Source organism: Gambusia affinis, linkage group LG22, assembly GCF_019740435.1.
Source record: "Gambusia affinis linkage group LG22, SWU_Gaff_1.0, whole genome shotgun sequence".
Classification (NCBI taxonomy): domain Eukaryota; kingdom Metazoa; phylum Chordata; class Actinopteri; order Cyprinodontiformes; family Poeciliidae; genus Gambusia; species Gambusia affinis.
Window position 1 is genome coordinate 15513551 of NC_057889.1, and position 26190 is coordinate 15539740.

At 42.7% G+C, this 26190-nt stretch overlaps 1 protein-coding gene across 1 annotated transcript; it reads left to right on the forward strand.

The window, feature by feature from the left end:
• The first annotated feature begins 2201 nt into the window (after positions 1-2201).
• Positions 2202-25201, forward strand: lrfn5b (leucine rich repeat and fibronectin type III domain containing 5b). The gene is made up of 6 exons (XM_044105995.1): positions 2202-2528; positions 13794-14709; positions 15837-16011; positions 21461-21794; positions 22530-22830; positions 23538-25201. The coding sequence occupies exons 2-6, from the start codon at positions 13819-13821 to the stop codon at positions 24240-24242; spliced, it is 2406 nt and encodes an 801-aa protein (XP_043961930.1). The 5' UTR covers positions 2202-2528; positions 13794-13818; the 3' UTR covers positions 24243-25201.
• Positions 25202-26190: the final 989 nt, after the last annotated feature.

Here is a 26190-nt window from a genome sequence, read left to right on the forward strand (position 1 = left end):
GAGTTTTATGGGATCAAGCTCAAAGTGGAAAGAAAATGACAAATATCATCGACAAATATTTTACTAATTGTCTTCTTTTAATCTGATACCCCTAAATTAAATCTATTTCATTCTAAATTTGCCTTACTACGACCTGTCTGTAAAACCCCCCTGAAATTTCACTCTTCTAGGCCACATTTCCTCTATAGTTTATACAGGGCTTAAAATGGCTATAGCCCAGGGCGCCAATTTTTTTTTGGGGGGGGGTGGCCCAAAAGATCTTTCTCTTTTTTTTAATGAATGCATGTTTTTCAAACATGTTTGCTTTATTTAACACTAACAAGCCCACGTCAGGTAAGGTCTATGAATATTCTGTCATTTTTATGAACGTAAACAATATTTGAAAAATGTGAAGTTATGCTTCATTTTTATGTAACAGCAACAAGCTGCAAGGACTAACTAAGGATAGGACACCAAAACTGGCTCCGGCCCAGGGACCCACATCCTTCTAAATCCGGCTCTGCACAACACAAACGCAACACATTTCAACTAGGCCTGGACCATATTGGGGGATTATGTAGAAAGGTAAATGTTGCCATAAGGGCACACTTTCCATCCTCCTTTCTCTCTCTCTCTCTCTCTCTCTCTCTCTCTCTCTGTCACAGTGCATCCAGCACTCTGTGTGACTTTTGGCACCTTGGGAACTGTCACCCGTGTCAGGTGTGGACATCTACAGCTGCAACACTCTTCATCAGCAAGCAGAAAATGACACTGGCAAGATGTGGGCTCATAACACTTGGTACATTTGACCCAGCAAATTATTGCTTGGTGATATTTATGCTGTTGCATTGCAATTTTTTTTTCTTCACATTTTAACTTCGAGTCGCAGCTTTCCATTGTTACTTCATTGGTATAAATTATGTTGGGAGATTATTAGCCATGCAACTCCAAAGGTCAGGTCTTTATTAGAAGGAGTCAAGAAGAAAGCCATTGTTGGAAGCAGCCATTTTTAGAGACATGGAGAAGATGAATGAAGCTTTCTGGAAGAAAACCCACATTGTCCTTTAACTAGTAGTTTAGCTCTAAGTATATTCAAGAGATAGGATATTCAAAGTCCATATTGAGAATTGAAGTTAAAAATTGAAAATGACACACTTCAGCAATCCACCTCGACTCAATCTGAGCAATTGGCAAAGAGAAATGGAAAGAAATGTTGGTTGATGAGCAAAGATGGATATTTTTCCTGTGAAAAACTGAAGGGGTAACGCTTCAAGACAGTTACCTTACTTACTGTCAACTTATGCACTTATAGGCCCATACTTTGCCAACTTGCACAAAGGCTACGGGGTGGGTGCATCAGATAATGATGGATTCTGTGCCAAGTAGACCCTCAGGGAGCCAGGCCTCTCTGTTTTAGTCAACTCAACACTTTCTGCCCCCTCTCCCCAAAAAAAAAAAATCTATTGAATACATAAGTGAATAAGTGAATGTTCAGCTTTACAGGCTGCTATTTTTGTGTTTGTCCATGAATAAAAAGAAAGAAAGAAAGAAAAAAAAGAAAGAAAGAAAGAAACTGATGGATTTTCAATACAGCTCGTCTCCTGTTTCATCTCATGTACGTGTGAATCTGATCGAGAACCCAGCTTTCTTTTTATAAACGCTCATAGATTATAGGTCCGCTGCGTTTCTTTCTTTCTTTCTTATTTTTCGTGCAGCAGTAGTTCGGTCTACATGAATAAATTATGATGCCTGCCTGAGAGATAGGCTGCGAGGTTGTACTGCTGCTGCATCTGCCTGCTGCACACAAATGGTCTCTGTGCGGCTCGGAGCGCACGAATTACCATTCCGGGCACAGCGCTGCTGCTGGTCAAGAAGTGGAGCCGGGTCGGTGGCAGACAGCGGTCCGGGGGCAAAGCGGGGACTACACCGCCTACAACGGCAGAAAGCTCTCTGTCAGTCTGGATTAAGTCGCTCTGACTGAGCCCCTGCGTCGCGGACTGGTGGTGGGGGGGGAGGGGGAGAGAGAAAAAAGCCTGTGAAAGCGAGACGAACATCTGGTCGGATTGAGCGCAACACCAGCCACCCAGCGCCGCGTATTAAAGCAAGCGTACCAAAAAAAAGAAAGGCGTTTTCTCCTCTGGATGCGCAATAGAGGCGATCCACACCGGGACCCCTCACGCAGTTTGCGCCCCCCCACACTCTCTCTCTCTCTCCTCTTCTCCCTCCCTCCCCCCCTCTCCGTTTTACCTCCTTCTAAAAATGAAGATAATTTTTTTTGACTGTTATCTAATGCGAGAGGACCGCTGGAAGGAGGAATTGCCCTTTATCCGCCGGGTATGGATTTCTTGAAGGGCATCGCTCGTTTCGCAGGCCGTCACACATTATAGGAGCCAAGACGCATGCTTTGGGATAGCTACCTGAAATATCTCCGAGAGGCGCCGTCGGTCCCATTTTAGGCGAGCCGCCCCTCAGTATGCCAGCAGAGCTCCTGGGAGGAAATGAGATCGCAGCCAGCCTCCTCTGACTGGGCTTGATGTTTCATTTGCAAGGTAAATTTGAATATTTTATGTCGCGGATTTGAACTCTTTTCTCCTTCCTTTTCTTTTTTCTTTCTTTCTTTTTTTTGAGAGAGAGAGAGAGACTTGAAGTAGTTCTCGTTTGAATGTGACAGGGATTCTCATGACAGCACACTTGTACCGCAAGGTCAAAAAAAAATCTCTCTATTCTTCGAGGCATGCCGTCAGATATAATGGTTTTATTTATAGTATCCTCTTGGATGCATTTCGAGCTGGGCTTTTTTTTTTTTTTTTTTTTTCTCCTACAGGTGAAACTGAGAACGGTGGCTCGTTATTCAGTCTTCTCTCAGTATATCTGCGGGCCAAAAATAATATATAAAAAATGATTTGTTTGATGGTGTTCTAACAGCCCAGAGGATACGGTGATGCAGATTGTCTTTTGTGGTTATAGCTGATATGCAAATTGCACGGGATGAAGTCCCAATTAGTCCAAACAGCAAAACTGATGAGTCTGAGAAGAGGTGCATGTTGCCAGGTGACTGAAGCACCAGTGGAACAAAAAAGAAGAATAATAATAAGAAAAAGAAGAAGGCAAGACAAACAACAAATATGATCGTTATTGACAGATAAGGGTCTTGCCCTCTGTGGAGTGTTAGTTATCCGTCTCCTATTATTCCTGAGAGCCCGAGGCCCCCATTGTAACTGCTACCCCAGTGAAAGCAAGCCCACGCCTCATTTTGATGCCAGTGTTTGCTCTCGCTGCTCTGTGAATGTGCTGAGTGTTTTCTGTGCTGCTGCACCTTCCACTGACGGCCGGGATGTGATCGGTGGCTCCGCGGCCACACCGGCCTCTCGCCTTCACTGACCCAAATTTACCCCTCGCTTCGAAAACGGGCCGAACAAGGGCTTTCTACGTGGAACAACTTCATCTCCCTTTAGATGCGATTTGTCAAATAAAGGTTATTTTGTGGTCAGGAGTTGTATTTTTGCTGTTGTAAGCCGTCATTTATTTGAGACGACATGAACTCCTAAAGACTAGCTTCCAAGCGGACGCCTGTGCTGTGACATCACAGAAGGTATCTGTGATTTTCTGTTGTTCTTGTTTCCAATTAAATTCCTCTTTCGGAGATCTGTAATTCGCATCAACAAAACGCTGGAGAGAAAAGTATGGCTTTCGTGAAAAAATTGGCAAAAAAAAAAAAAGACATGGAAGCGGTTTATGAAAACTACAATGTCATTATCAAAGATCTACAAAGATCATTCTTAAAATATGTAAAACCGTTAAGTCTAGTCCTTGGAAATAAAAAAAAATTTAATAAAGATATTTTCTGCAGATCTGAGCGACTGGTTCGGTTGAAATTTACTTTTTTAGGTGCCCCATCCAAGCAGTTATCCTCGACCTCCATTCACCTGCAGTCCAACTCATCCTGTCATCATCACTTTAACAAACACAGCAGAAAAGAAATGTGTAAATAATCCCATCGTCGGTTAGTTGGAAGAAAGGAAATTTGTTGGGCTAGCTGGAGCAGTTTACACTGCAACTTGTGTTTTTCACTGGAAAATCAAATAAAGGTGTTAACTGTCATAATGTGGCATTTCACAGGTACATTTTATGAGTGGTGAATATGCATAGAAACCAATTAGAATCAACAAGAGCGTAAACAGCTCTAAATCTTTAGAAGCTCAATATCGTCATCGTCTCCCATTTGCTCCTCCGTCCGTCCGTGGTGGCCTGTGGGTCATCGGAGTCAAACTCCGACTCAGACGTGTGAAACTCAACCCCGTCGTTACTGACGCAGAATCACAACGTCAGAATCTGTCAGAAGTTGCTCACTCGACACCAGCTGATCAGCTCAGCCCGCGTGCCTCTTGTGATGTCGTTAATCCACATAAACACAAAGTGCAGTTTGCTGTTTTTGTCTTTATTGTGCTCTATTCTTTGGGAAATCCTGTAGAGGAAATCCATACTTCGTTAACCAGGCCAGCTGTGTTTTTTGTTGTTGTTGTTGTTGTTACTGTTCTGTACTTAGAGAAAACACACACACACACACACACACGCACACACACACACACACGCCACTGGATGTTATATTTAAAGACTTTCACTGGATATGAATGTATGTGCACTTGCTTCCCCGTGTGTGTGCATTATATGATGTGTTTACAGCCTATTACTATTAAGCTGTTTTGTTGCTGTGTGAGGCAGAAACAACAGCACCCCAAAGGTCTTTGGCATAGAGAAAAATAAACAGTAGGTGCAAAGATGGTTTCTGTTTGGCCTTTGTCTTCTCACATCTAAACAAAACCATAGAACATCCTACGTGTAATACAGCATAGCATATTATCCAAATTCTCTCATCTACATACCAATAGAACTACGTTCAGCCTGTCACAATTATGCTAGCTGGCTGGCTGCAGTCATTTTGTGTAGTCTTTTAAATTGTCTTCAGTCATCTATATGATAATCAGCTGGGTGAACTTTGTAGAAACATCATATTTCCATCACTGTTTTCGCTTAATTTTCCAGAAATTTGCTCTCCTGTCTTTCGCTACGGTTTAATGGCACCGACTGTTTATCTTGAGGCATTCGACTTCAAATATTAATCTGACTGCATTCCGATGGGCATCTACTGACATTTACTTCACCGCGACGTTATGGCTTCATCTGGGGGTTTGAGGCAAATGGAAAAGAAGAGCGTAATAACTTAGAACCAATTTGTCAGATTAGTCCCCAGTGAGTTAGGGATAGATTTCAAATGGGGAGACCCAAATGGGTAAATGTTGACAGGGAAGAACTAGGCGTAAAAATTAGCCGAGCAGAAGATTATTATTTTTTTATTCTACTGGGAAATCTCTGGTATTCTTTACTGGAAAAACCAGTAGATCATGCCTGTAGTTACTATTTGTCCAAAATAAAAATAAAAAACTGAAGACTCAAAAGTGATCAAAGCAAAAAGTGAATTAAACACAAATAGTCACTTGATACACTGTGGGTTCTGGTTTACGCAGTTCAAAAAAGGGATCAAAACAGTCAAAATGCAGTTCTGGTTGCTTTTATTCCAGTTCAGGCAAAGCAAGTTATAGACTGAAGTAAGTAAGTGACTGACTGACTGACTGACTGACTGACTGACTGACTGACTGACTGACTGACTGACTGACTGACGGACTGACGGACTGACGGACTGACGGACTGACTGACTGACTGACTGACTGACTGACGGACTGACGGACTGACTGACTGACTGACTGACTGATTGACGGACTGACTGACTGATTGGTCAAAAACCTTATTACCACCCACGTGCATAATGAGCTGCCTAAGACCTACCTATTTGTACCGTGACACACCCACGTCCCAAACTGAAATTTATTAACTAATTAAGTGAATAGTTAACCAAAGAACCTATTCTAAATAACAAATTAAACAAAAACTCTAATTATAAGTCAACTAGAAAATAAACAAATAAAAATACAGATTATCTGTATTTTTATCTAGATAATCTAATAATTTAGATTATCTAGATAATCTAAATTCTAATATTTAACTGAAAGTAGATAAATAGCTCCTACAATGCTTTTCAGTAATTTGGCATTAATAAAGAAAGTGATGTTGTTTTTTCTCTTTGTAGATTTATGTGAAGCATACTTTGCCAAAAATACCTTTATATACCATGGTGGCCTATTAACAGCAATCATAAAGTTCTCACACTAATATTGAAAACTGATCAGTTCATTCACTTTACATGTTTATGTGGACACGAGTTTAACATAATTCCCTTCATCTTACTTTCACTGATATTGTCCCAACTTCCTGCTGTAGTTAGCTTGTCTGCGGTGCTAATGCTAGCTTGTGTGCTAACAAGCGCGAGTGGACATTAGGTTTCAACTGTGTGATTTTTAATTCTGTGCTCTATGCCAACACCACCACTATATTTTTGTAAGTTTATCTTCTAATGAATCAAGAAAATATTCTTTACTGCTAATTGTGTAAAGTTTCTCTTACGTTAAGCTAGCAAATCTTTCCACTGCCAACTAAAATACATCATCCTTTTGTTTACATGGCACACAAATAATACTGTTTTCTTTGAGGCATTGAACTACACATGTGAACCTGACTGCATTGTGTTGGGCAACTACTGCATGGCAACACTATGGTCTCATTTGGGGGTTTAATAAAAAAACAAGAGCCCAATAACTTAGAAGCAATTTGTCAGATTAGTCTCTGATGGGCTAGGCATTGGTCTCAAAATGAAAGACTAAGACAGGACCCTGGTGGACTTAAACAAATATGAGAAGGGAAACACACAAAACAACAACGTCCAACAGACAACACTTTCCAGGCATTTCTCAATTCAAGGATATGAGTATAGTTCTGCTTTTTATTAACATATCTATCAAATTTTGATTCATGTGTGAAAATGCTTGATCACGCCGGCTGGCTATCAACAATAGATTTGTAAGAAGTCGGCTTAGGTCAGCAGTACTGTATGTTTCTTTACCCAGTTTTGTCATTGGAAAGGTGCCCCAGACCACTAGATGCTCATACGAAGCCAATTCAGACAATGTTGTGATGCCTGCATATCCAATAAACACTGCACATGTACTCTGCTGTGCTCCTCCCCTTGTGCCTGTTCTCCGTCTTCTTCAGGAGGCCAACAAAGGCTTGCGACCGCCATCCATTCCCACTTAATCATTAGATTCAGTTCGTTCTTTATTGCCATTGTTAATAAGAACTTTCACCTGTCACTTTTCTAACTTCCTGCCACAGAAGGCTGTGCTGCAGCAACAGCATTCTGTATCCAAACGAGAGCAAATGGAAATTTTGTTTCCGATGTCAACCCTGCAGGTCCCGCAGCAATGAGATCCAAACAATATGAGGCAGCTTACATTTTGGTAAAAAAAAACAAAACCTGAGACGAATCTCACACGAGGCATCATTTTATTACTGTTTAAGAAAAAACATCAAATGGATTAGAAAGTCTGGAGTTGCCAAAACCGCCGGTGAAACTAGTAGTGTTTGAAAATGCAATAAAAACATTTAGCTTGATTTATCTGATTTGCAGCTATAGCTGACAAGAAAAGGGCCTGCTCACTAATTATCCCATCTCTGCCGATAGCCGAGCAGCTGAATATTATTCACAGGGATTGTTCAGAGACTCTCCATTTGTCAGCCTTGAAGCAAATTCCAGGTTACATCAGGGTGTGTTGCAATGATCCCACAAAGATCCCAATCCCATTTATAATTCCCATTAAGATCCGAACATGATTTTTTTTTTCTCCCCGCCCCCCCAACCAGCTTGGCTTACACATAAAATGAAGAACAAGAGAAGAGTTTTGACCTACTCTCCAACTGGGAAATATCCCGCAGATCAAGTTAACACGGAATATCTTGTGATGCCGTGTGGAGTAAAAGACTCGGAATTACAAGGAGGAAATGTAGATTCTAATGAACAGCACTTCTATTGATGCAGTGGGCTCTGCTTAGTATGCTATCCCCCTGGCACACACACACACACACACACACACACACGCAAGCCTTTCTCACCGGAAAAAATTATTTCAACTGCATCAGGTTTCCCGTCAAGTCATTTAAGTTTTTTTTTATATATTATGTGCAAGACTGGGAAAAGCAATTGAGACATTAAATCCAATACAAAATGAGCTGAGTTTGCAGTCTTCTCCTGTCATAAATGGTGCAGTGGGTCTCCGTCACGGCCTTCAACCGTAACCTTTGCTGTAGATCATGTCAGGGCTGCTAGGAAGAAAAAATAAATAAATAAAAACTCAGCTGCTGATTACTTTGTGCCCAAAAGTCACATTTTCTGTGTTGCCATGACATCAAGGCTGTCACCCAGGAGTTATCGCTCTCTAACATTGGCAGACTTACTGCTGATAAACAGGCGTCACAGCACATGCACACATTTACACTAGGAAGTTGTGTGTGTGTGTGAGGGGGGTAAATGTATGCATGTATGGTAGAAAGTCAACAACGGCAACATCAGTGTGCGGTCAGAATGTCTCCCAGCTCAGTGAAAATATGATCCACTGCTCGGGGATCCATTTGGCCTCACGAAGCAGAGCCGTTCCACTGCTGCATCAAAGCCGTTTTGCCGTCACGTCGCAGCATCGGTTTACCTCCTTGACGTTCGCGACACTTCCTTCCAGCAGCAGGAGGCCGCCAGGGCCGCAAATCACCGAGTAACCCAGGGTTACACGCTGCCAGGTGCCGCCATCGCGTCGACAGATCTCATTAACGCACCAGGCTGCGTTCCCTGATTTCCAGTCCAGAAGATTATACGTCTTCGCATGATCTCCACCATAAGTTAGACCATCTGAAAACACACCCCTCCTCCCCCAACTGGTGACCTCCCACGGCTGATTGGCGCGCGGCGTGCTGGATAAGGATTTTCTTGGCAAATGCCACCCGAGGGAGATCATGGATATCCTCTGCTAAAGCATGCTTGCTGCGGCACACGAGTGTGTCTCTGTAGCTGGAGGACGATGTTGTTGTTGTTGTGCGTGTGTGTGTGTGTGTTTAGCTTGTGCCTCCATTAGGCACAAATCCACCCACCCGTGTGCATATGTGGGTGTGGGCTGTCAGTCTGCTCTGCTCTCTAAGGGTGGAAGCACCTGCTCGGAGGTAGTAAGCGAAAGTTTGATTGACAAGAAGCAGGACTTTTGTGGTCCACGCGTTGATACGTTGTCTGCTTTCATTCTTGTTTATTCCAGTGCCTCCCCGCGTCGCACAGCTGTAATGAAACCCGCAACCTGGACGGTAATGATTTTCCTGGAGGTGGGGTGTGACATTTAAAGATCAAGTGTGTGATTGATGAGAGCATTAATTGATTATCTACCTATTTGTTGGTGGACCTGACGAGTGCAACCTGTTATGCAAATCTCCGTGGAACAGAGCGGCCATAATTAAATGCAAATTGAGGAGACGGTAACAGATAGGACTGTTTCCTGCCGGACCCTCTGCGGTGAGGCCGGGCGGGAAACACGTGGCGTCCTTTTTTTCTTTTCTTTTTTTTTGTCCTCGCAGAACAAATCTTGAAAGGATTACCTCTGCAACAGTTCCCTTCACGTTCGGCTGGGTTTTTAGCAGCAAAAGAAAAAAGGAAAGAAAAGAGAGGGCCCAGTCTCTGCAGAGTGAATCAATATCATGTCTTCAGCGTCATTTGAGACTGGAAATAGCAGGTTCTCTTTGCCTCAGTGCACAATCAGACTATTCAGCAAGAGGAAGAGGTGTTTGGCACACACTGATTACACCTCAGCTGCTGAAGCCGTTTTATTTCCCCCTCTGATACATATGCACACATAGATTAAAGTGGGAAAATATTGTGCTTCGCTCACAAGCAGCTTCAGCTGTCTTGTTAAAGCCACACACTTGAATATTTTTTTTATTGGGATTTCGTGCAACAGACCAAGCTGCATTTGGATTTGCACCTGAATCAAACCCAGTTCTGCCAGCTCCCTTCAAAACTCGCCCCATCAGTAACCAGTTCCAGCTGATTTTTCATTTAAATCAGCTGTGTTGTGAAGACCGTGCAGTTTTGTTGGCGCACATTTGAACAAACGGCAGGATAAAGACCAGGAACACAAGAGACAAGCACTAAAATGACCAAGTTTTAAACGTCTCACTGTTAAACTCGTCTGACTTCAGCACAACGTCCAAACCACAAACAAACTGGTGTCGCCACCAACCGGCACATCGGTCAAAGGGAGTATTGATCATAGAAGAATCAAACATCCCTCGGCAACTCTAGAGGAGCTGCAGGGACCAGCAGCTCAGGAAATAAAACCTGCTAACTGGACAGCTATTAGCTGCGCGCTCCACAAATCTGGCCTTTATGGCGGAGCGGCAGGAAGTGAGCCGCTGTTGACAGAAAGACACAGTGGGCAGTTTGTAAGAAGCCATTTACGCAGAAAACATTTCTACTGAGGTGTTCTGGTCAGATCAAACCAAAATGAAACTTCCTTTGGGCTACATAATGATAGCAGCATTAGAATTTATTTAGAAGCACCTTTCATAATACTCAAGGTCACTTTACTATGGATGGAAGTGAATGAAAGGCAATCATGAAGGGACTCTTGTAGGATACTGCAGTCGTTCATTCATTATCGTTTATTTGCACGGGGATAAATGTTAAATTTGAACAACAGGACTCAGTAGCATTTATACTCTTAGCTACTTTGAATGTGTCTCCCAGATGAGCCTTAAACAACATAAAAGGCAATAACAACATAGCAAGATAACACAATCACACATTTCTTTAATCCACAATGAAAGAAGAGCCATCAGGGAAAAGACGAGGCTAAGCTGGAGGTCTGCCTTCTAGCATGATGAGTATGTATACCAAAGCACAATCAGGTAATGGAAGGGCCTAATCAAAGTCCAGATTATTCCACCGAATCCAGGAGTTTATGTTATTCATCCAGTCTGACTCAGCCTAAACTCCCTTCAATCTCAACAATTTACGGCTACAATTTGAGCAACATACCATGAGATTATTGGCTCTAAATACAAATGCTTGCCACACTTTTTAGATTGCCATTTGTTAAAAAAAAAAAAAAAAGAAAGAAAAATCCATCCAACTCTACCTGACAGTGCTTTGCTTTGCTTTGATACATAAACTCCTGATGAAATAGGTTAAGTAGGTTGAAGGTTTGTGGTCTCGGCCTGACAAATTGAAAAATCGTGAACGGAGATGGGATCTGAATATTTTCCCAAGGCCCTTTAAGAATAAGGACCCTGGCAGCAGTCAGTGCCGTCTCCCCACTCCATTTCTCTCCTAACTCAAGTCCACGCACCGCCACACAAAATCCACAAATCTTGCGCGATCTGCCGAAGTTGTCCCACATAAAAATGGGTCAGGGGAAGACGTTTATTCCTCGCCGCTTCATCAGCAGCGCCTCATAAAAATGTCAGCATGCTCTCCCCAATAATATTCCTCCCCTCGCTATTATGTGCCATTTAAAGGCGACCTCGTTCCTGCCTCCTTGTCAGGCTGCGCTACGTTTTACCCAGCTGTCAGCGGCTGCCACCGGGCTTCCTTCTCTGCCAACCTCATGTGAGGTGGAAGAAGAAGAAGAAGACGGGAAAAAAAAGAAAACTCAAAGCGTGGTATCTGCTTGGCGGTGTCTCAGTCTTATCATGTGTGCTGTTTTCTTTCTGAGCTTTTCAGCATACTCGGAGGGGCGAGGTTATTACACTGCGAGCTGTGCGTCGCCACTGAGGTGCAGAAGTTGCTTTCATAGCATGACAGTTTCTTTTTGCTGAAGCGAGAATTTTATTTGCTCCATCTAAGGGCTAACACTGATATCATGGGCGGGGACGCAGCTATTCTTTCTTAGGTGTATGCAGACACATGATAGCGTTTGTGGCCCAACTTTGATTTTCCAACTTGAGGTTGAAGATTGACGCGGACAAAAAAAAAAAAAAAAACTAAAAGTGAAATTTTCTCCCAAAAAATTTAGATGGATTCAAATTATATTTTGTCAGTAATGTTTTTCCACTTTTCCGTCCAAGTTCATAAAACAGTAAACATTCAGTGAGACCTTGGTGGTAAATTCATCTGAATAATCCAATAACTTCTGGAGAAAGAGGGACCCAAATTCTGTTGTTTTATTGTTTTTGGTGGTCAAAACGACAAAAAAAAAATAAAAAAATAAAAAAATAAAAAGATATTAGAAATAAATGTCAGCTTTGTTCTGGCGCCCCCTCTGGCAGGGAGCCCCAATGCGTCGCATAAAGTGCACACACCCATTTTTTGCGCCACTGATTGTAGGTATTGATGGTAAACTCTGGAAGGTTTTTAATGATAAATCAGCCGTTCCTCTCTGTATTTAAAGGTTGTCTTTAGGACTTTCGATTAAACTGCTGTACCTTTTATGTGCGCCGCGGGGGTCGCCCAGAAGGCTCGAACCTCCGTAATATAAGCACTTGTACTGTCACTTATGCTCTGATACATTGTGGCTCACCTGCAAAGCTGTGATCTGATCTCCAAGGTCTTAGTTTTATGACATTCCACATCCCTGACAGCGTCTCCGGATTCATCAAATGGATCTCATCTTATCCTCTCGTCTCGGCTGTGTCATAAGTAAAAGAAGCAGCAGAGAGAGGCGAGAGAAAATCAATAGCGAGGCATAGCACGCACTCGCCGAGGCTCCGGGCCCAATCATCCCTTCCTATTGGCGATATGATCCGGAGAGATATCGGTCAAATTTTTATGAGGCCCCCGAACTGCCAGTCTAGACTTTCATCCTTCTGTACACAAACATAAAAGCGATGGCATTATCATATCAAAAAAAAAAAAAAAAGTATGTTGAGGGGAACGGGGGCTTAAAGGGAAAGCCGCCACACAAAAAAAGAAGAGAGAATCATGCAAGGTTACTTACGATGTTTCACTCACAAGTCAGCAGGTGATTAATTAGCTTCATGTGTAATTGAGCAGCCTGTATTTGTTTGTTCAGGCGTTGACTTGCTTCTCTTCTAGCCCACTGTTTGGTTTCCCAGAGCTTCCAGCTGGCGGCATTGGCGCTCCAAATGCAGCGGAAAAGCTTCAACTTTCCAGGGCAGAATCCCCTCAGTTAAAAGGGAAACATCTCACCATGCGGGCGATCGCTCCGGCAACAAATAATCCACTTAGTTCGTGGTGACACAAGTAATATTTCCACAGGTTACATGTTGGTCTGCTTCAGAAGTAGGGGGTTCCAGTTCTCAGTCCGTAATGTTCAAATTAGTTCACCGCGAATGGTAAATATGTCCGTAGTGACAGTGCTTAAGTAGAACAGTAAAGGTAGGAAGGAAGGGAGGAAGGAGAAAGGAAGAAAGGAAGGAAGAGAAGAAGGAAGGAAGGAAACTCGGAACAAGTATCACATTCCTCACTCCTAGAATACTAGGAATGAGACTTTCTTGAGACACGATTTCACAAGAAAGAAAGTTAAAAAAGAATAAAAAAGGAAGCACCAATGGATGTAAGGATGGAAAGAAGGAAGGATAAGGACATGACTTAGGTAGGGCATATGAGGATGCTAAGAAGGACACAAGCAAGGACGAAAAATAGAAGGGCACATGAAATGAAACGAGATAGGACTCTAGGTAGTATGGAAGGTCACATTTAGGAATGACGCTGTCAAGGCAGGAAGGTAGATAACATGGAACAAAAGCAAAAAGGATAAAATGAGTAAACCTGAGAAACATTGAAATCCAAAGCCCTACTTTTCCTTACTGAGTATAAACCCTAGAAATAGCTCACCTTCATTGTTTTGCGTCTCTTTTTTTTTTTTTTTTTTTAGGTCTGGTTACCTGATTTCACGTAAAATGGAGTCGTTCCTGGTCTACCTGATCGTCCTCGGCGTGGCTGTGAAGGCCCACAAGGTCCAGATCTGCCCCAAACGCTGCGTCTGCCAGATGCTGAACCCTAACCTGGCGACGTTGTGCGACAAAAAGGGGCTGCTGTTTGTGCCCCCCAACATCGACAGGCACACGGTGGAGATGCGGCTCGGCGATAACTTCGTCACCAGCATTAAGCGCAAGGATTTTGCCAACATGACCAAGCTGGTGGACCTGACCCTCTCTCGCAACACCATCGGGTCCATTGCACCGTATGCCTTCAGAGACCTGGAGAACCTCCGAGCTCTTCACCTGGACAGCAACCGGCTGACCCGCATCACCAATGACACCTTCAGCGGCATGTCCAAGCTGCACCACCTCATTCTCAACAATAACCAGCTCACCCACATCCACAGTGGGGCCTTCAACGACCTAACAGCGCTGGAAGAGCTGGACTTATCCTACAACAACTTGGAAAGCGCCCCGTGGATAGCCATTCAGAGGATGTCCAGCCTCCATACCCTCAACCTGGACCACAACATGCTCAGCCTGATTCCAGAGGGCACTTTCTCTGGGCTGCAGAAGCTTAAGAGGCTGGACGTAACCTCCAACAAGCTGCAGAAACTCCCTCCTGACCCCGTTTTCCAAAGAGCCGGCGTCCTGGCGACGTCTGGCATAATGGGGCCCTTGTCGTTCGCGTTGAGCTTTGGCGGCAACCCGTTGAGGTGCAACTGCGAGCTGCTGTGGCTGCGGAGGCTGCAGAGGGAGGATGATCTGGAGACCTGCGCTTCCCCACAACACCTGGCTGGGCGTTATTTCTGGACTGTTTCAGAGGAAGAGTTCCTGTGTGAGCCGCCTCTTATCACCAGACACTCTCAGGTATAATCTCCAAATTGAATTGTTCACTGTTAAGACATAACACACTCTACTGTTACAGGCTCTGAGCCAGAAATGGCTTTAGCTAATCCAAGGTGCCACGTCGGGCTTTCCAGTAACTGTCTCAGCAAATACTAGCTCCAGAGCATGAGAAGTCTTAGAGAAACTGCTGGATTCACAGCTGGAGGAGTTTGGTTAAATGTTTACCTAAGTGTTAGTCTGTTGTAAGGAGGTTCTTTTTAAAGAACGTCCTTGTATTGAATAAAATGAGAACATGGCTGTAGCAGAATCATGCGTTGGGGATGCTTTTTATTCTACAGGGACAAAAAGCTGGTTAGAATTGAGAAGGGAGCTAAATACAGAACAATCCTGGATGAAAACTTGCTAATGGCTGCAAGAGCCGTGAAACTGATGAGGTTCACCTTCCACTAGGATAATAAGCTTACAGGCAGAGATGCAACAGAGTGGTTTAGCTCAAGAGTCTCAGACTTCAGTCCTTATTGGCTGATGTTCTGCAACATTTTAATGTGCCTCCAATTCAGCATGCCTCAATCAAACAGTTGAAAGCATGTAATCAATTTTGACAAAGTCTTACAATGACCTGTATTTTTGATTCAATGTAAACCGGTCCTAAACTCATGTTTTAGACTAAAGAATGTTTATGGACGAGGCAGATCTAGTCAAAGTCCAAATATAAAGCTGATTCAGAAACTGTGGCAAAATTTTAAATTTTGATGTCCACAGATTAGACGGACAGACAGACAAATGCAAAGTTTAAAAAAAAAAAATCACATATCGTGTCCCTTCTGTTTCACAACGATGTGCGATTTTGTGTCGGTCACATAAAGTCCCAATGAAATCCGCCGAAGTTTGTGAAGAAGTTAAAACACATGAACCTTTTTAAAGTGAAACGTCTTCAGCAAGCCTGCGCTATCCAAAGTGACAGAAAATTCAGATTTTCATTCTGAACCATCACAGTTTTCAAGTTCAATTTTACGGGATGAAATAGAGTAAAGTGGCACCATCACTGACAATAACTCAAATGTAATATCGACTCCATCGTGTGTGTGTGTGTGTGTGTGTGTGTTTACATAACGTATTCCTCTCTACCTCGCATCCCTCTGACTCAGGAGCTGCATGCTTTAGAGGGCCAGAGCGTGACTCTGCGCTGCAAAGCCAGGGGCGACCCGGACCCCGTCATCCACTGGATCGCGCCGGACGCGCGGCTCATGTCCAACTCTTCCAGAGCCGTGGTCCACACAGACGGCACGCTGGAGATCCTCATCAGCACCGTCAAGGACTCAGGTCTGTTTACAACCCCCGTGGCGGTGCTTGTGATGTTGACAGAACGGAATGACATGTTTGCTCGCGCCACACAAAAGCCCCAAAGATGAAGCATGAGTATGCACAGCTGAGATGGCGGAGGCCGACAAAAGCAAAAAGAAGAGTGACTTCGTCTCTGCCACAGTGCAGAACTCCCAGGCATGCTTGCTCTCGCAACTTAAGCGAACATCATAACCTAGTTTAGAAGAACCCAACTCCTCTTGTGGGGCTTTTCTCCTGTCTTTTAGTTTTACACTGTATAGCTTATGTAATTAAAAATCCCAAATTAGACACCGAAGGGAGAAGTTACTCCCAACAAAAGACACAGTGCTGCTGAGCTGCTAGAAAGCTTTGTCATATCGCCGTGAAACACAAGAGTCTGGTCTGGCAGCCCTGAAGAATTACAGTGGAAACTCTCTTTGAAGTTTTAACCAATTACCTGACCAATCAGAGGAGATTTGTTGTTTTTGTTTTGTGACCCTAAAGAGAGAAGAGCTAGTATTTCACTTTTGATATGAAAATGTGCAAGCATAATACTCTTAACTTTTAAATGACTTTGCAATTCAGATGAGCGTCCTTAAGGCAGAAACACACTGTGTGCACGAAAGACTTGTGGTTTGGGAACATCTCATTAGAGATACAAGCAAAAATCAGTTTGATCTTTTCTGAGAATAAAGACTTTTTCTGAAGTCACAGAAAAAAATTATTTTCTACCCATTTTCCCAGGTGGTTTATGTTTTTTTTTTTTTTTTTTTTTTTTGCAGACTTTACTCTTCAATGATTGGACAGTGAGCTTTCGAACTGGCCAATCAGAGGGATTATTGAGTTGCATTTTATAGAGACATTTTTTCACTCAAAAGTGTGAGAGGATAAATTGACCAACTTGTTTTGACATTTAATTTCTGTATTCATTTTTGTCTTCAAATAATTTTAGGGCTGTAAAGACAAGAAAGTAGACATATTAGTTTAGCACTGGTGCAAAAATAAATCTGTCAAATCTAAAATAAAGGTGACTAAGATTTTAAAAGTTATTGTGACAAATTTTAGAAGCCAGAATAGTATTTTATGGTGTAGTTTAGTGTCTAGATAATGGATGAGGACTGGCATCAGACCACCAGCAACGTTATATTCAAAGACATTTTGGTCCAAAATGTACGGAAACAAAGGGGGGGGAAAACAAAAATAGAGCCTTGCCGAGATTCATTCAAAAACAGAAAGCATAGAAAAATATTCTCTGACTAAATGTGGGCTGTGTTTATGCCATCTGAGAGACGGAGCTTGAGCAGAGCAAATTATCCGCAGTGACTATTGTCAAAACTGCACAAGAGTTTGAAAAGTCAGAAAAACTTTCTATATTCTGTTAAAAACAGCGTATTATTTGAAGAAAACTGCTGAAATGACAAAACTCTTGTTTCAGTTTATCATAATCATGCAATCTGCTGACTTGCATAAGAGAACAAAGAGTCTCCGGAGACAACCGGTCGAAATTAAGAAGGGCGTCGCAGCAGCGTTCATCCTCAGCTGAATCTTTATTTCTCTTGAGTTAAACTTAATGACAAAATCCTTTTTTTTTTTTTTTTTTTTTTTTTTGCATCACCTAGTTTGATTAGTCGCTCCCCAATTGGTTTTATTGTCCATGCAAAATTTGTCTCATTTCAGTCACACACAGTGGGAAGAGAAGTTTATAAGGACATTTACTGCATATCTCAAGACCGGTATTCACAAAACGCTCACTGGAGAATCACCAAAATAAATCTTTTCTACACATTTTCCCAGGCATTTTATGTCACAGGTTTGGATTTATAATCTGTTTTTCCACCTCCAGATGTTGACTCCAGCAACACCTCAGATAAAAAATAAATAAATAAAAGCATAAAATAAACTCAATTTGCTTCTTAAAAAATGGGTAAGCTGAGATGTGAGACAAATGATGACTAGTTATTCAAGTTCCTTAATAAGAACCCAAATGTAGTACTAGCTTTTCTTAATCTTGCTTTTAAAAAGTTAAACAAAAGTAAAATAAGAAATCAATATTCTTTCCAATTTTCTACATTCCACGGTAAGATTACAAACAGAAGTGTTTTGTGTTTTTGTGACAGACTTTAGCTGAGCCAATGAAACCTGCAGAGCTTTAGACGTAACTCTATGTTGTCTGGCGAACTCCTGGTTGAATCGTCTTTGGATTAATTTAGCTTGATTGTTCTCTTTTGGACGTCTTCAGCAGTGCTTCATGCTTTTTTTTTGCCCAATGACTCTGAATTGTTTGCTGGTGTCTCAATGTCTTAGGAATGGCTTTGTAACCTTTTCCAGACAGATTGGTGTCAACTGTGAGATGTTTTTAAGAGTATATGTTGCTTTTTTTTTGTTTGTTTGTTTGTTTAGATCTTTCATGTTGTCAGAGAGGTTATATTTACATTACTTTTCATCAGCATGTGAGGTAATAATAAGTACTGTGTTTGGCTTGTGAAACTGAGCTCAGCATTCTTAAAAATAAAGCTTAATCACAGTTAATTCACGATTGAACAAGAAGAGCCATTCCCCTTTTTTTCCCCAGTACACAAGTTTAGTGTGCATAGTCGTATTCCACTAATGGAAACTGCTTTTGTGTATTTGGTTTATCTTTTTGCAATAAAATTTGCTCGACCACCAAAAACATTTAAGTGTGACAAACAAGCAAAAACAGAAGAAATCTGTAAGGAATCAAATTTGTTTTCATACCCCAACGCTCAGCTCTTGTCTTGACTGACTGAATTCTCACATTAAATTAAAAACTATGGAAACGCAGAATTTTATTAAATACACATGTGCTAAGGTAGCTGTGCTCTTACATGATCTTCCATTGCTCTCTTTCTTTTGAAGAACTGCCTGAATCTTGGAATGTGCATAAAAACAGTCTTGTCCTCAAGGCTGAACATATTGACATTACGGGGTTTTTTTGTTGTTGTTTTTTTTTTAAAAAAGCTGCAGACTTTCCCACTTTATAGAAAAGCCACATTCTGAAGAATAAACCACACCGTTTTGGGAAAGCCACAACATGACGCTATGTTTTCAAATGCGGGGTAAATTCACATTTATTGAGATTATCTGGTTCTTGTGGGGCGATGGAGGCTTAATGGGAAGACGAGCCCCGTTTTACCGCTCTGTGAGTGGATGTGTAAATGTGTGCAGGTTTCTGAGTGCGACGGGGTGAAGGCGGCTAATGTCCAAAGAGCTTTGAGTGGCTAACCTGAAAGGCGCAATATAAATCCAGTCCATTTACCATTCTCATAAGGTTTCCTATTCTGTCTGTTGTCTTGTGAGACTCAAGAATCAGTCCTCTGGATTTTATATATATATATATATATATATATATATATATATATATATATATATATATATATATATATATATATATATATATATATATATATATATATATATATATATATATATATATATATATATATATATATATATATATATATATATATATACACGATGTACAAGAAGACTGATCTGTAGTATTACTCTAGCAATGCTCCAACAGTGCTCTTTGCCCCCCATTTCAGTCTGACATCTTCCAGATGTAAGATTGAAACGATTCATTTCTATGTTTTCTTTCTCACCAAGAGCTTTATTTTCTATTATGAGAGATATAATAGTAAGCCTTGAGGATGGTGTTTTTCTGCCATCATGATGCTGATCTTGACATCTGCTGCAGGGCCAAACCTCCTAGGAGGTTTCAGTCCTTTGCTGTTGTTATCTCTCTGGCTTGGAGATGTTTTCAGAAAAAAATAAAAAAATAAAGATTGCATAAATGTCACTTATACCAAATGTTAGAAATGTCATTTTGAATACTCCAGATAAAATGTAAATACAAAGTAAAGCAATTAATTGTGCAGATCTGCATTCTAATGAGTTTGGTCAAATTTAGGCTGATGGAAAACGTCAATATATCTACGTTTCTGTTACCCAAAGACGACAATGTGTGGATTTATCAGCCTCACATGTGGAAAGACTAGAACAGGGACCTGAAGACTGTCTTTCTAATCTCTGGTATAGAAGATCTGGTGATCTAGAAAGTCTATTACAGAGTAAATGTAGTCAGTGTGTTTAAACCGCCTCTTTTTCCCCAGCTGCTTTAAAGTTTCAGCTTAAACATGCAAGTGAGCTCAAAGGAAACAGCCTTGAGAGAAGCTGCTGGTTATCAAATCCCCATCAGCTGTGAGTTCACGTTGCCACGGTGAGGTTAAATGCAGCGCTGTTTCTGACTCAGACAGTCAGGTTTGTGCTAGCAGACCAAAAAAAAAAACAAAAAAAGCTAATAATTCACTTTTGCTACTGTGATAAAAAAAAAACAAGCGCTCACTAGCACATTTTGGCAGCATAAAAAACAACCAGGCGCGGTAGAAACAGGCTGCTCAATTTTTATTGGACTCAATCGTTTAGAGTCTTCTGCTGCAAAAGGTGATTTTTATGACATTTCTACGGAAAAATGTGCGCGCGATGGTAAATCTCTCGGCATTGTGACAGATTAACTCTGGCCGAGTTAATCTTTTTATGCAGATTCGCTCAAATAAATTGCATGATGGTTTGGCGTTTAAACTGTGTCGCTATGTGTAACATCCCAATACAGGTCAGTTGACAAGAATAGTATAAAGATATTATAATAATTACAGTAAAGCCTTTTATGAAACAACAAACTTTGCTGCACATTAAACTGTCCCAGTAACTATTGCTACGAACAATAACATTGTTTGTAGTTCGTACTGATGACGGCTTAATATTGCAAGTCTACTCTCTCTAAAAGACAAATAAATGTTAATTTGTAAAGGACACTTAACACTGGAACTGATAGGTGTTTTAAATATCCAAAATAAAATACCACATCCAAAAAGAATATCAAACAGAAATAAAAAAACACGCACGAACAAAGCCAAAAATAAAATGGATCATCAAGACTGGATAAACAAAACTTCCCCTCAAACAAGGAAATTATCAAGTTCATTTTAATTTATCATGTGATTAACTGATTAATTAATTAGTTGCTTATTGTGACAGGCTTAGAAACAACTTCACACTTGGGCAGAAAACCCAAAATAAATTAATTCTTCTTTAATAAAAAGTTTCACAAATTTTTAGAAGCTAATTAAAACATTGCCATAGAAAAAGTAATGCAAACCAACAACAAATGGCTTTCCAATAGCCTAACAGAAAAGTACCATAAATGTTATTAGCCCCATTTTGAATTTTGTGGAACATGGTAAATTTGAAGTTAAAAGTTTATTCTAGCTTGTAAGCGGATATCAATTTAAAAAATTTGAAGGTGGCAGGTTTGTTGTTTTCTTCTTTTCTTGTTTAACATAAAGAAAACAATACCTGCCAGGAGGTATTGTGGTCGCAGACATCATAAACCCCTCCTGAGTGCTAATCTCCTCGGCTTGTGTTTCAGGTTCCTTCACCTGCGTGGCCTCCAACCCGGCCGGAGAGGCCCACCAGACGGTGGATCTGCTCATCGCTAAACTCCCTCACATCACCAACGACACGATCGCGGAGCAAGAGCCCGACCCCGGATCATCAGATATCGCCACAGTGACCAAGACGGGAGCCGAGGCGGGAGGGGTGCCTCTGGGGAACGCGAAGACGAGCCAGGAGAAGAAGGTGGTGATAGCCGAGGCCACCTCCACCTCGGCCCTGGTGAAGTTCAACTTCCACAGGAGCATCCCTGGAATCCGCATGTTTCAGATCCAGTACAACGGCACATACGATGACTCGCTGGTGTACAGGTGAGCAGAAACATTGAACTCGGCATGAGGTTACAGTAGGTGCAGAAAGTTTTCTTTGCAGTCGTAAAATCGCAATCATTTTTCTAATGTTCACATTGAGCTACGAACGCCTGGATGTCTTTGGCTGTTAAGTCGTTAAAAGCCGGACCCGACTGTTTGCATCATTCGCCGTATCACTCAATCCCATCAGGAAGACAGGAAGACTAATGCACTGCACACGAATTTATCTCCTTTGACTCCTAATCCCCCTTGTGTATTATTTACTATATGCAAGGCCTTGATAATGCCTAATCAACAAAATCAAAACAGAATGTCAGCATTAAGCTGCAGACCCATGGGGAGATGAAAGAGCCGTCTTCTATTGTTTCACAAAGAGCATCAGATGCTTCATGTGAGCCTATCTGAAGACGCACAGCACCCAGCTTTCTCTCCTCCCAGCCTGCTTTCACTCCAGATTTACTGTTAATCACTGAGACATGATGGGATCATTGCACCAGCTCTTTTTTATTTTCAAAATGAACTTAAGGGTCAGCATCGCATATGGTCTTTCAGCAGTGGCTGCTGAACAAACAGTCGTACTGCGCTCCCAAGCAGGTTTTTTACCAGGGATATTGATGAAAGAGTAAGTCATATGTCAAATAACAGATTTTGTTTATAAAGATCTTAAGTAGCCCCGAGAGAGTCATTTCATCCAAACAACAGTAGGCTTAATAATCTGTCTGCTCCCCTTTGCAGGATGATCCCCCCAACCAGCAAGAACATTATGGTCAACAACTTGGCGGCTGGCACGCAATACGATCTGTGCGTCCTGGCCATCTACGACGACCAGGTCACCTCGCTGACCGCCACCAGGGTGATAGGCTGCGTCCACTTCACCACCGAGCCGCAGTACCTGCGGTGCCACTTCATGCAGTCGCAGTTCCTCGGCGGGACCATCGTGGTCATCATTGGAGGAATTATCGTGGCATCCGTGCTCGCCTTCATCATCTTCCTCATTGTGCGTTACCGAGTGTGTAACCAAGGGGATGCAGACAAGGTCAGTAAGGCTGTTGTTTAGGTTTAACAATTCCCTACATGACTTCCTGAAAGAGCAGTCTTTCAAGAGACAAAGGACCAATTTCAAGGCGTTATATTACAAAGTCACATTTTTTATATTTACCACATTCATAACAACTGAAAGTAACATATTGATTGTACTAGAAAATGCTTTGTTAGATTTCTGTTGCAAATGGAGTTAGGTCAACTCTGATTGATGCTCTACTTGTCAGGCTTTTCTCTTTTGGTGGGCGGCCATGTCTTAATAGATGTAGTAGTGTCGTACTCTTTCTATTTTTAGAGGAAGGATTAAAAATCTCACTGTGGTCTGTGAGATGTTCAAAGCTTGGAATACCTGACCCTGCTTCAACCCTCTTGGCTTTCACCTTCAAAATGTTTACATGTAACTCAATGGCCCCATGAGGACACCGGTGTTCTCATGGGTGTCCTCATGGGCACTTTATGAGGACATCTGTGTACTTTATGTTGGTTTGTGATATAAAATCCCTATGAAGCACCTTCCTGTGGCTGCAGTGCGACAAAATGTGGAAAAGACAAATCATAAAAGTACTTTTGCAATGTATCCCTTTGACCAGAGCAGCTGGTCAAATGGCTGCTCTGGTCAAAGAGCAAGGTACTGTACTGCTTCTAAAATGTGGGAGTCCACTAAATGTGTCATTGTTTTTCCCTTTTCTCATGTCGGACCAGGCCCTGGAGATGGGGGATATCCGATCACTGAGCAGCGATGGACATCTACAGGGCTGTGGCATCCCCAAGTCCCTTTCTAAACAGGTCCTCCGTCCAGAGAAGAATGACAAGGAATGTGCCAGAGTCGCCCTCCCACCTCCAGAACCAACCAAGCAACGACCTCCCGTCTCCGTGCCCACCACGAAACCTTCTGTTCCTGACTGCATGGTGTCTACCTCTGCTGGCAGCCATAGCTGGCACCCGGCCTCCCCAGGAGCGCCGAGGCCCAAGCGTTCCGGGGCTCCACCGAAACCCTCAGAGGGCCGGCGGGCTGAAGCTCAGACGGACGTTGAGCTCAACAACATGAACCGCAATAACTCTTCAGAGGTCAAAACAGCCACTGCCGTCTCCACCGCTGCCCCCGGTCCTGGCCAACCCCAGAAATGGACTGCTACTCCGAGAGTCCTCCGACCCCACCAAGCCTCCCGACATTACATGACTGTCCCTGCAGGAGCGGTGAGAGTGAACCGCAGGCACTCGCTTAACGCAGACTCGTCGTACAGGGAGCGCTGTTACGTAGCCTACCCCAAAGTCGGGGCCGGCCTGCGCTCTAAGCGCAGCCTGTCAATGAGCGGAGAGCTTCCGCAGCTCGAGAGCACAACAAACATTCATCGAGCCAGGGACAAACTATCCAGGTCTGAGTGGCTGCTGGAGAGCACTTTATGATTTCGACTTCACAACCTGTGCGTCCTTGGCTTTCCTCGAATTGGGTTGGGAAGTCCGCTGTGGAACATACTGAGACTTTTCTGCCTTGTTTCGACGTTACTCTTTGGGGTTCATGAGGAAAGCAGGCACACAGGGGGCCAAGGGAGACTGTTCACATTTGTTTTCTACCATATAACCTATCAGAGTCTTCTTTAAATCAACTTCAGTGAAAGGCACAACAATGTATAAAAACATTGCCATGTACAAAAATGTTTAGTTCTGTGGGATACCATATATCTCAGTGCAACCATAAGTGTTCATGTGGTTGTGAATGCAGAAACCTGAACATACTGTATAATAAGGAGAGCATCACACAGGGGGCTTGTGTGATGGTATTATACTGCCTCTAACCTGAGGTGACGGCATCTCTGAAGACTTTTCAAGAGATTAGGAATGTGCTTTACATCCCGGAGATGCGGGAACAGAATGTAGTAGACAAGAGAGCGTTCCGGCTCCTTATCCCAACACTCCCAGATCCAGCACAATGCAGCATTTCTTTATCCTGTTTTTTTTTTCCTTTCTTGTGGCACAAGTCGACTCAGCCTAATACTGCCGTCCGGTTTGAATCGATACATTTTTATCACGTAATTACATAAAGACTCAAATAGGATTCCTGTCACAACTGACTCGAGCGGCAACCTCAACCAGCACCGGTGGCATGACAGGTGCTGCAACTAATCTGATATTACGTGTGGGTGAGATCCAGAGGAACGGCTCATTTCCATATTTTATACTCGCAGACGTTTATCTTGTCACGCCGACAACAACTATTGTAAATTAACTTTGTCGATGTAAGAGAGAAAGGGAGAATCACGAGAACGGGAGGCCGACCGCTCTTGATTTTGCTGTTGTTTCTGTTTGATGTTTACCAGTACAAATAAACCAGTGATAAAACAAAAAAGGTGGAAAAAAACCTGATTTATCTCTTTTCCAGCTTTCCTGTGAGCTTCGCATATCAAATTAGTGAAAAGCTATACAACTCTCTTTGTTCCTGCACCCCTCATCTTGCAGAAGTGGTTGCAATTTGGGGATTTTCTGTCGTCTTGCAGGAGCTTAATTCCCGTCTCTCTGCAAGTGGCGGACCTCTGACAGATCCCCGAGCTCTAGTGTTTGTTCAGAGAGAGCAGGGAGGCAGATGATGAAAAGAGACCTCGCCAGTCACGGGGGACACCCTGCTTGCTCACAGATCTCCTTGCTCATCTAACTGCGGCGTGTCTGTTCCTCTCTGAAACCTGCAGCCACTGCGGAAACCTGCAGCCTTAAACGCACCCTCCCACAGTGGGAACCCGTACACACCTAATTGTAAGGCTAAAGTGGAGGCATTGAGGTGTTATGCGTCATCCTCCGGAACGAGATCTTTAAGGCCGATTGCTCGTTAGCTTTTTCTTTTTTTTTTTCCCCCGGGGAAAACCTTTCAGGATCAGCTGCCTAGACTGTAAGTGTGAGACGTGAATTAATTCCCGTCATCTGAACTGGATGCATTCATCATTTGGGTGCCCATTACAGGTGATTAAAATGCCAAGGAGCTTGGGCCAGGCCCTGGTTTAGCTTGTTGGCGGGAGCCGAAGGTGTTTGTTAATAATAGATGCTTTTCTGGAGCGGAGACAGCATGGAGAGGCGTAAATGGGAGGTTTTGTGAAACAAATACAGCGAGGAGGGTGGGAGGCTGAGGCACAGGGGTTGTGGATGAAGAAGCAAGAGTGTGCAGAAGATAACTCAGAGATTTAGAGAGAGACAAGACAGAATGTAGAGCAGGAGAGGCAGAAAATAGCTACCTTTTGTGAGGAGGCCCTGTAGCCTCTTAGGTATTCTGCACGCCTTCTCTGAGATGGTGAGCACGGGGAGGAGGTTGCAGCAGGGTGAGAGACCTCGACTGGAGGTCAGACGACAAGCATAGCAAAGTGTAACC

Bases quoted from the DNA above. Each gene is read 5' to 3' on its own strand.
- lrfn5b (XM_044105995.1), top strand. From the start codon at position 13,819: ATGGAGTCGTTCCTGGTCTACCTGATCGTCCTCGGCGTGGCTGTGAAG. The intron at 14,710-15,836 runs GTATAATCTCCA...CCTCTGACTCAG, and splicing joins TTATCACCAGACACTCTCAG to GAGCTGCATGCTTTAGAGGG. The intron at 22,831-23,537 runs GTCAGTAAGGCT...ATGTCGGACCAG, and splicing joins ACCAAGGGGATGCAGACAAG to GCCCTGGAGATGGGGGATAT.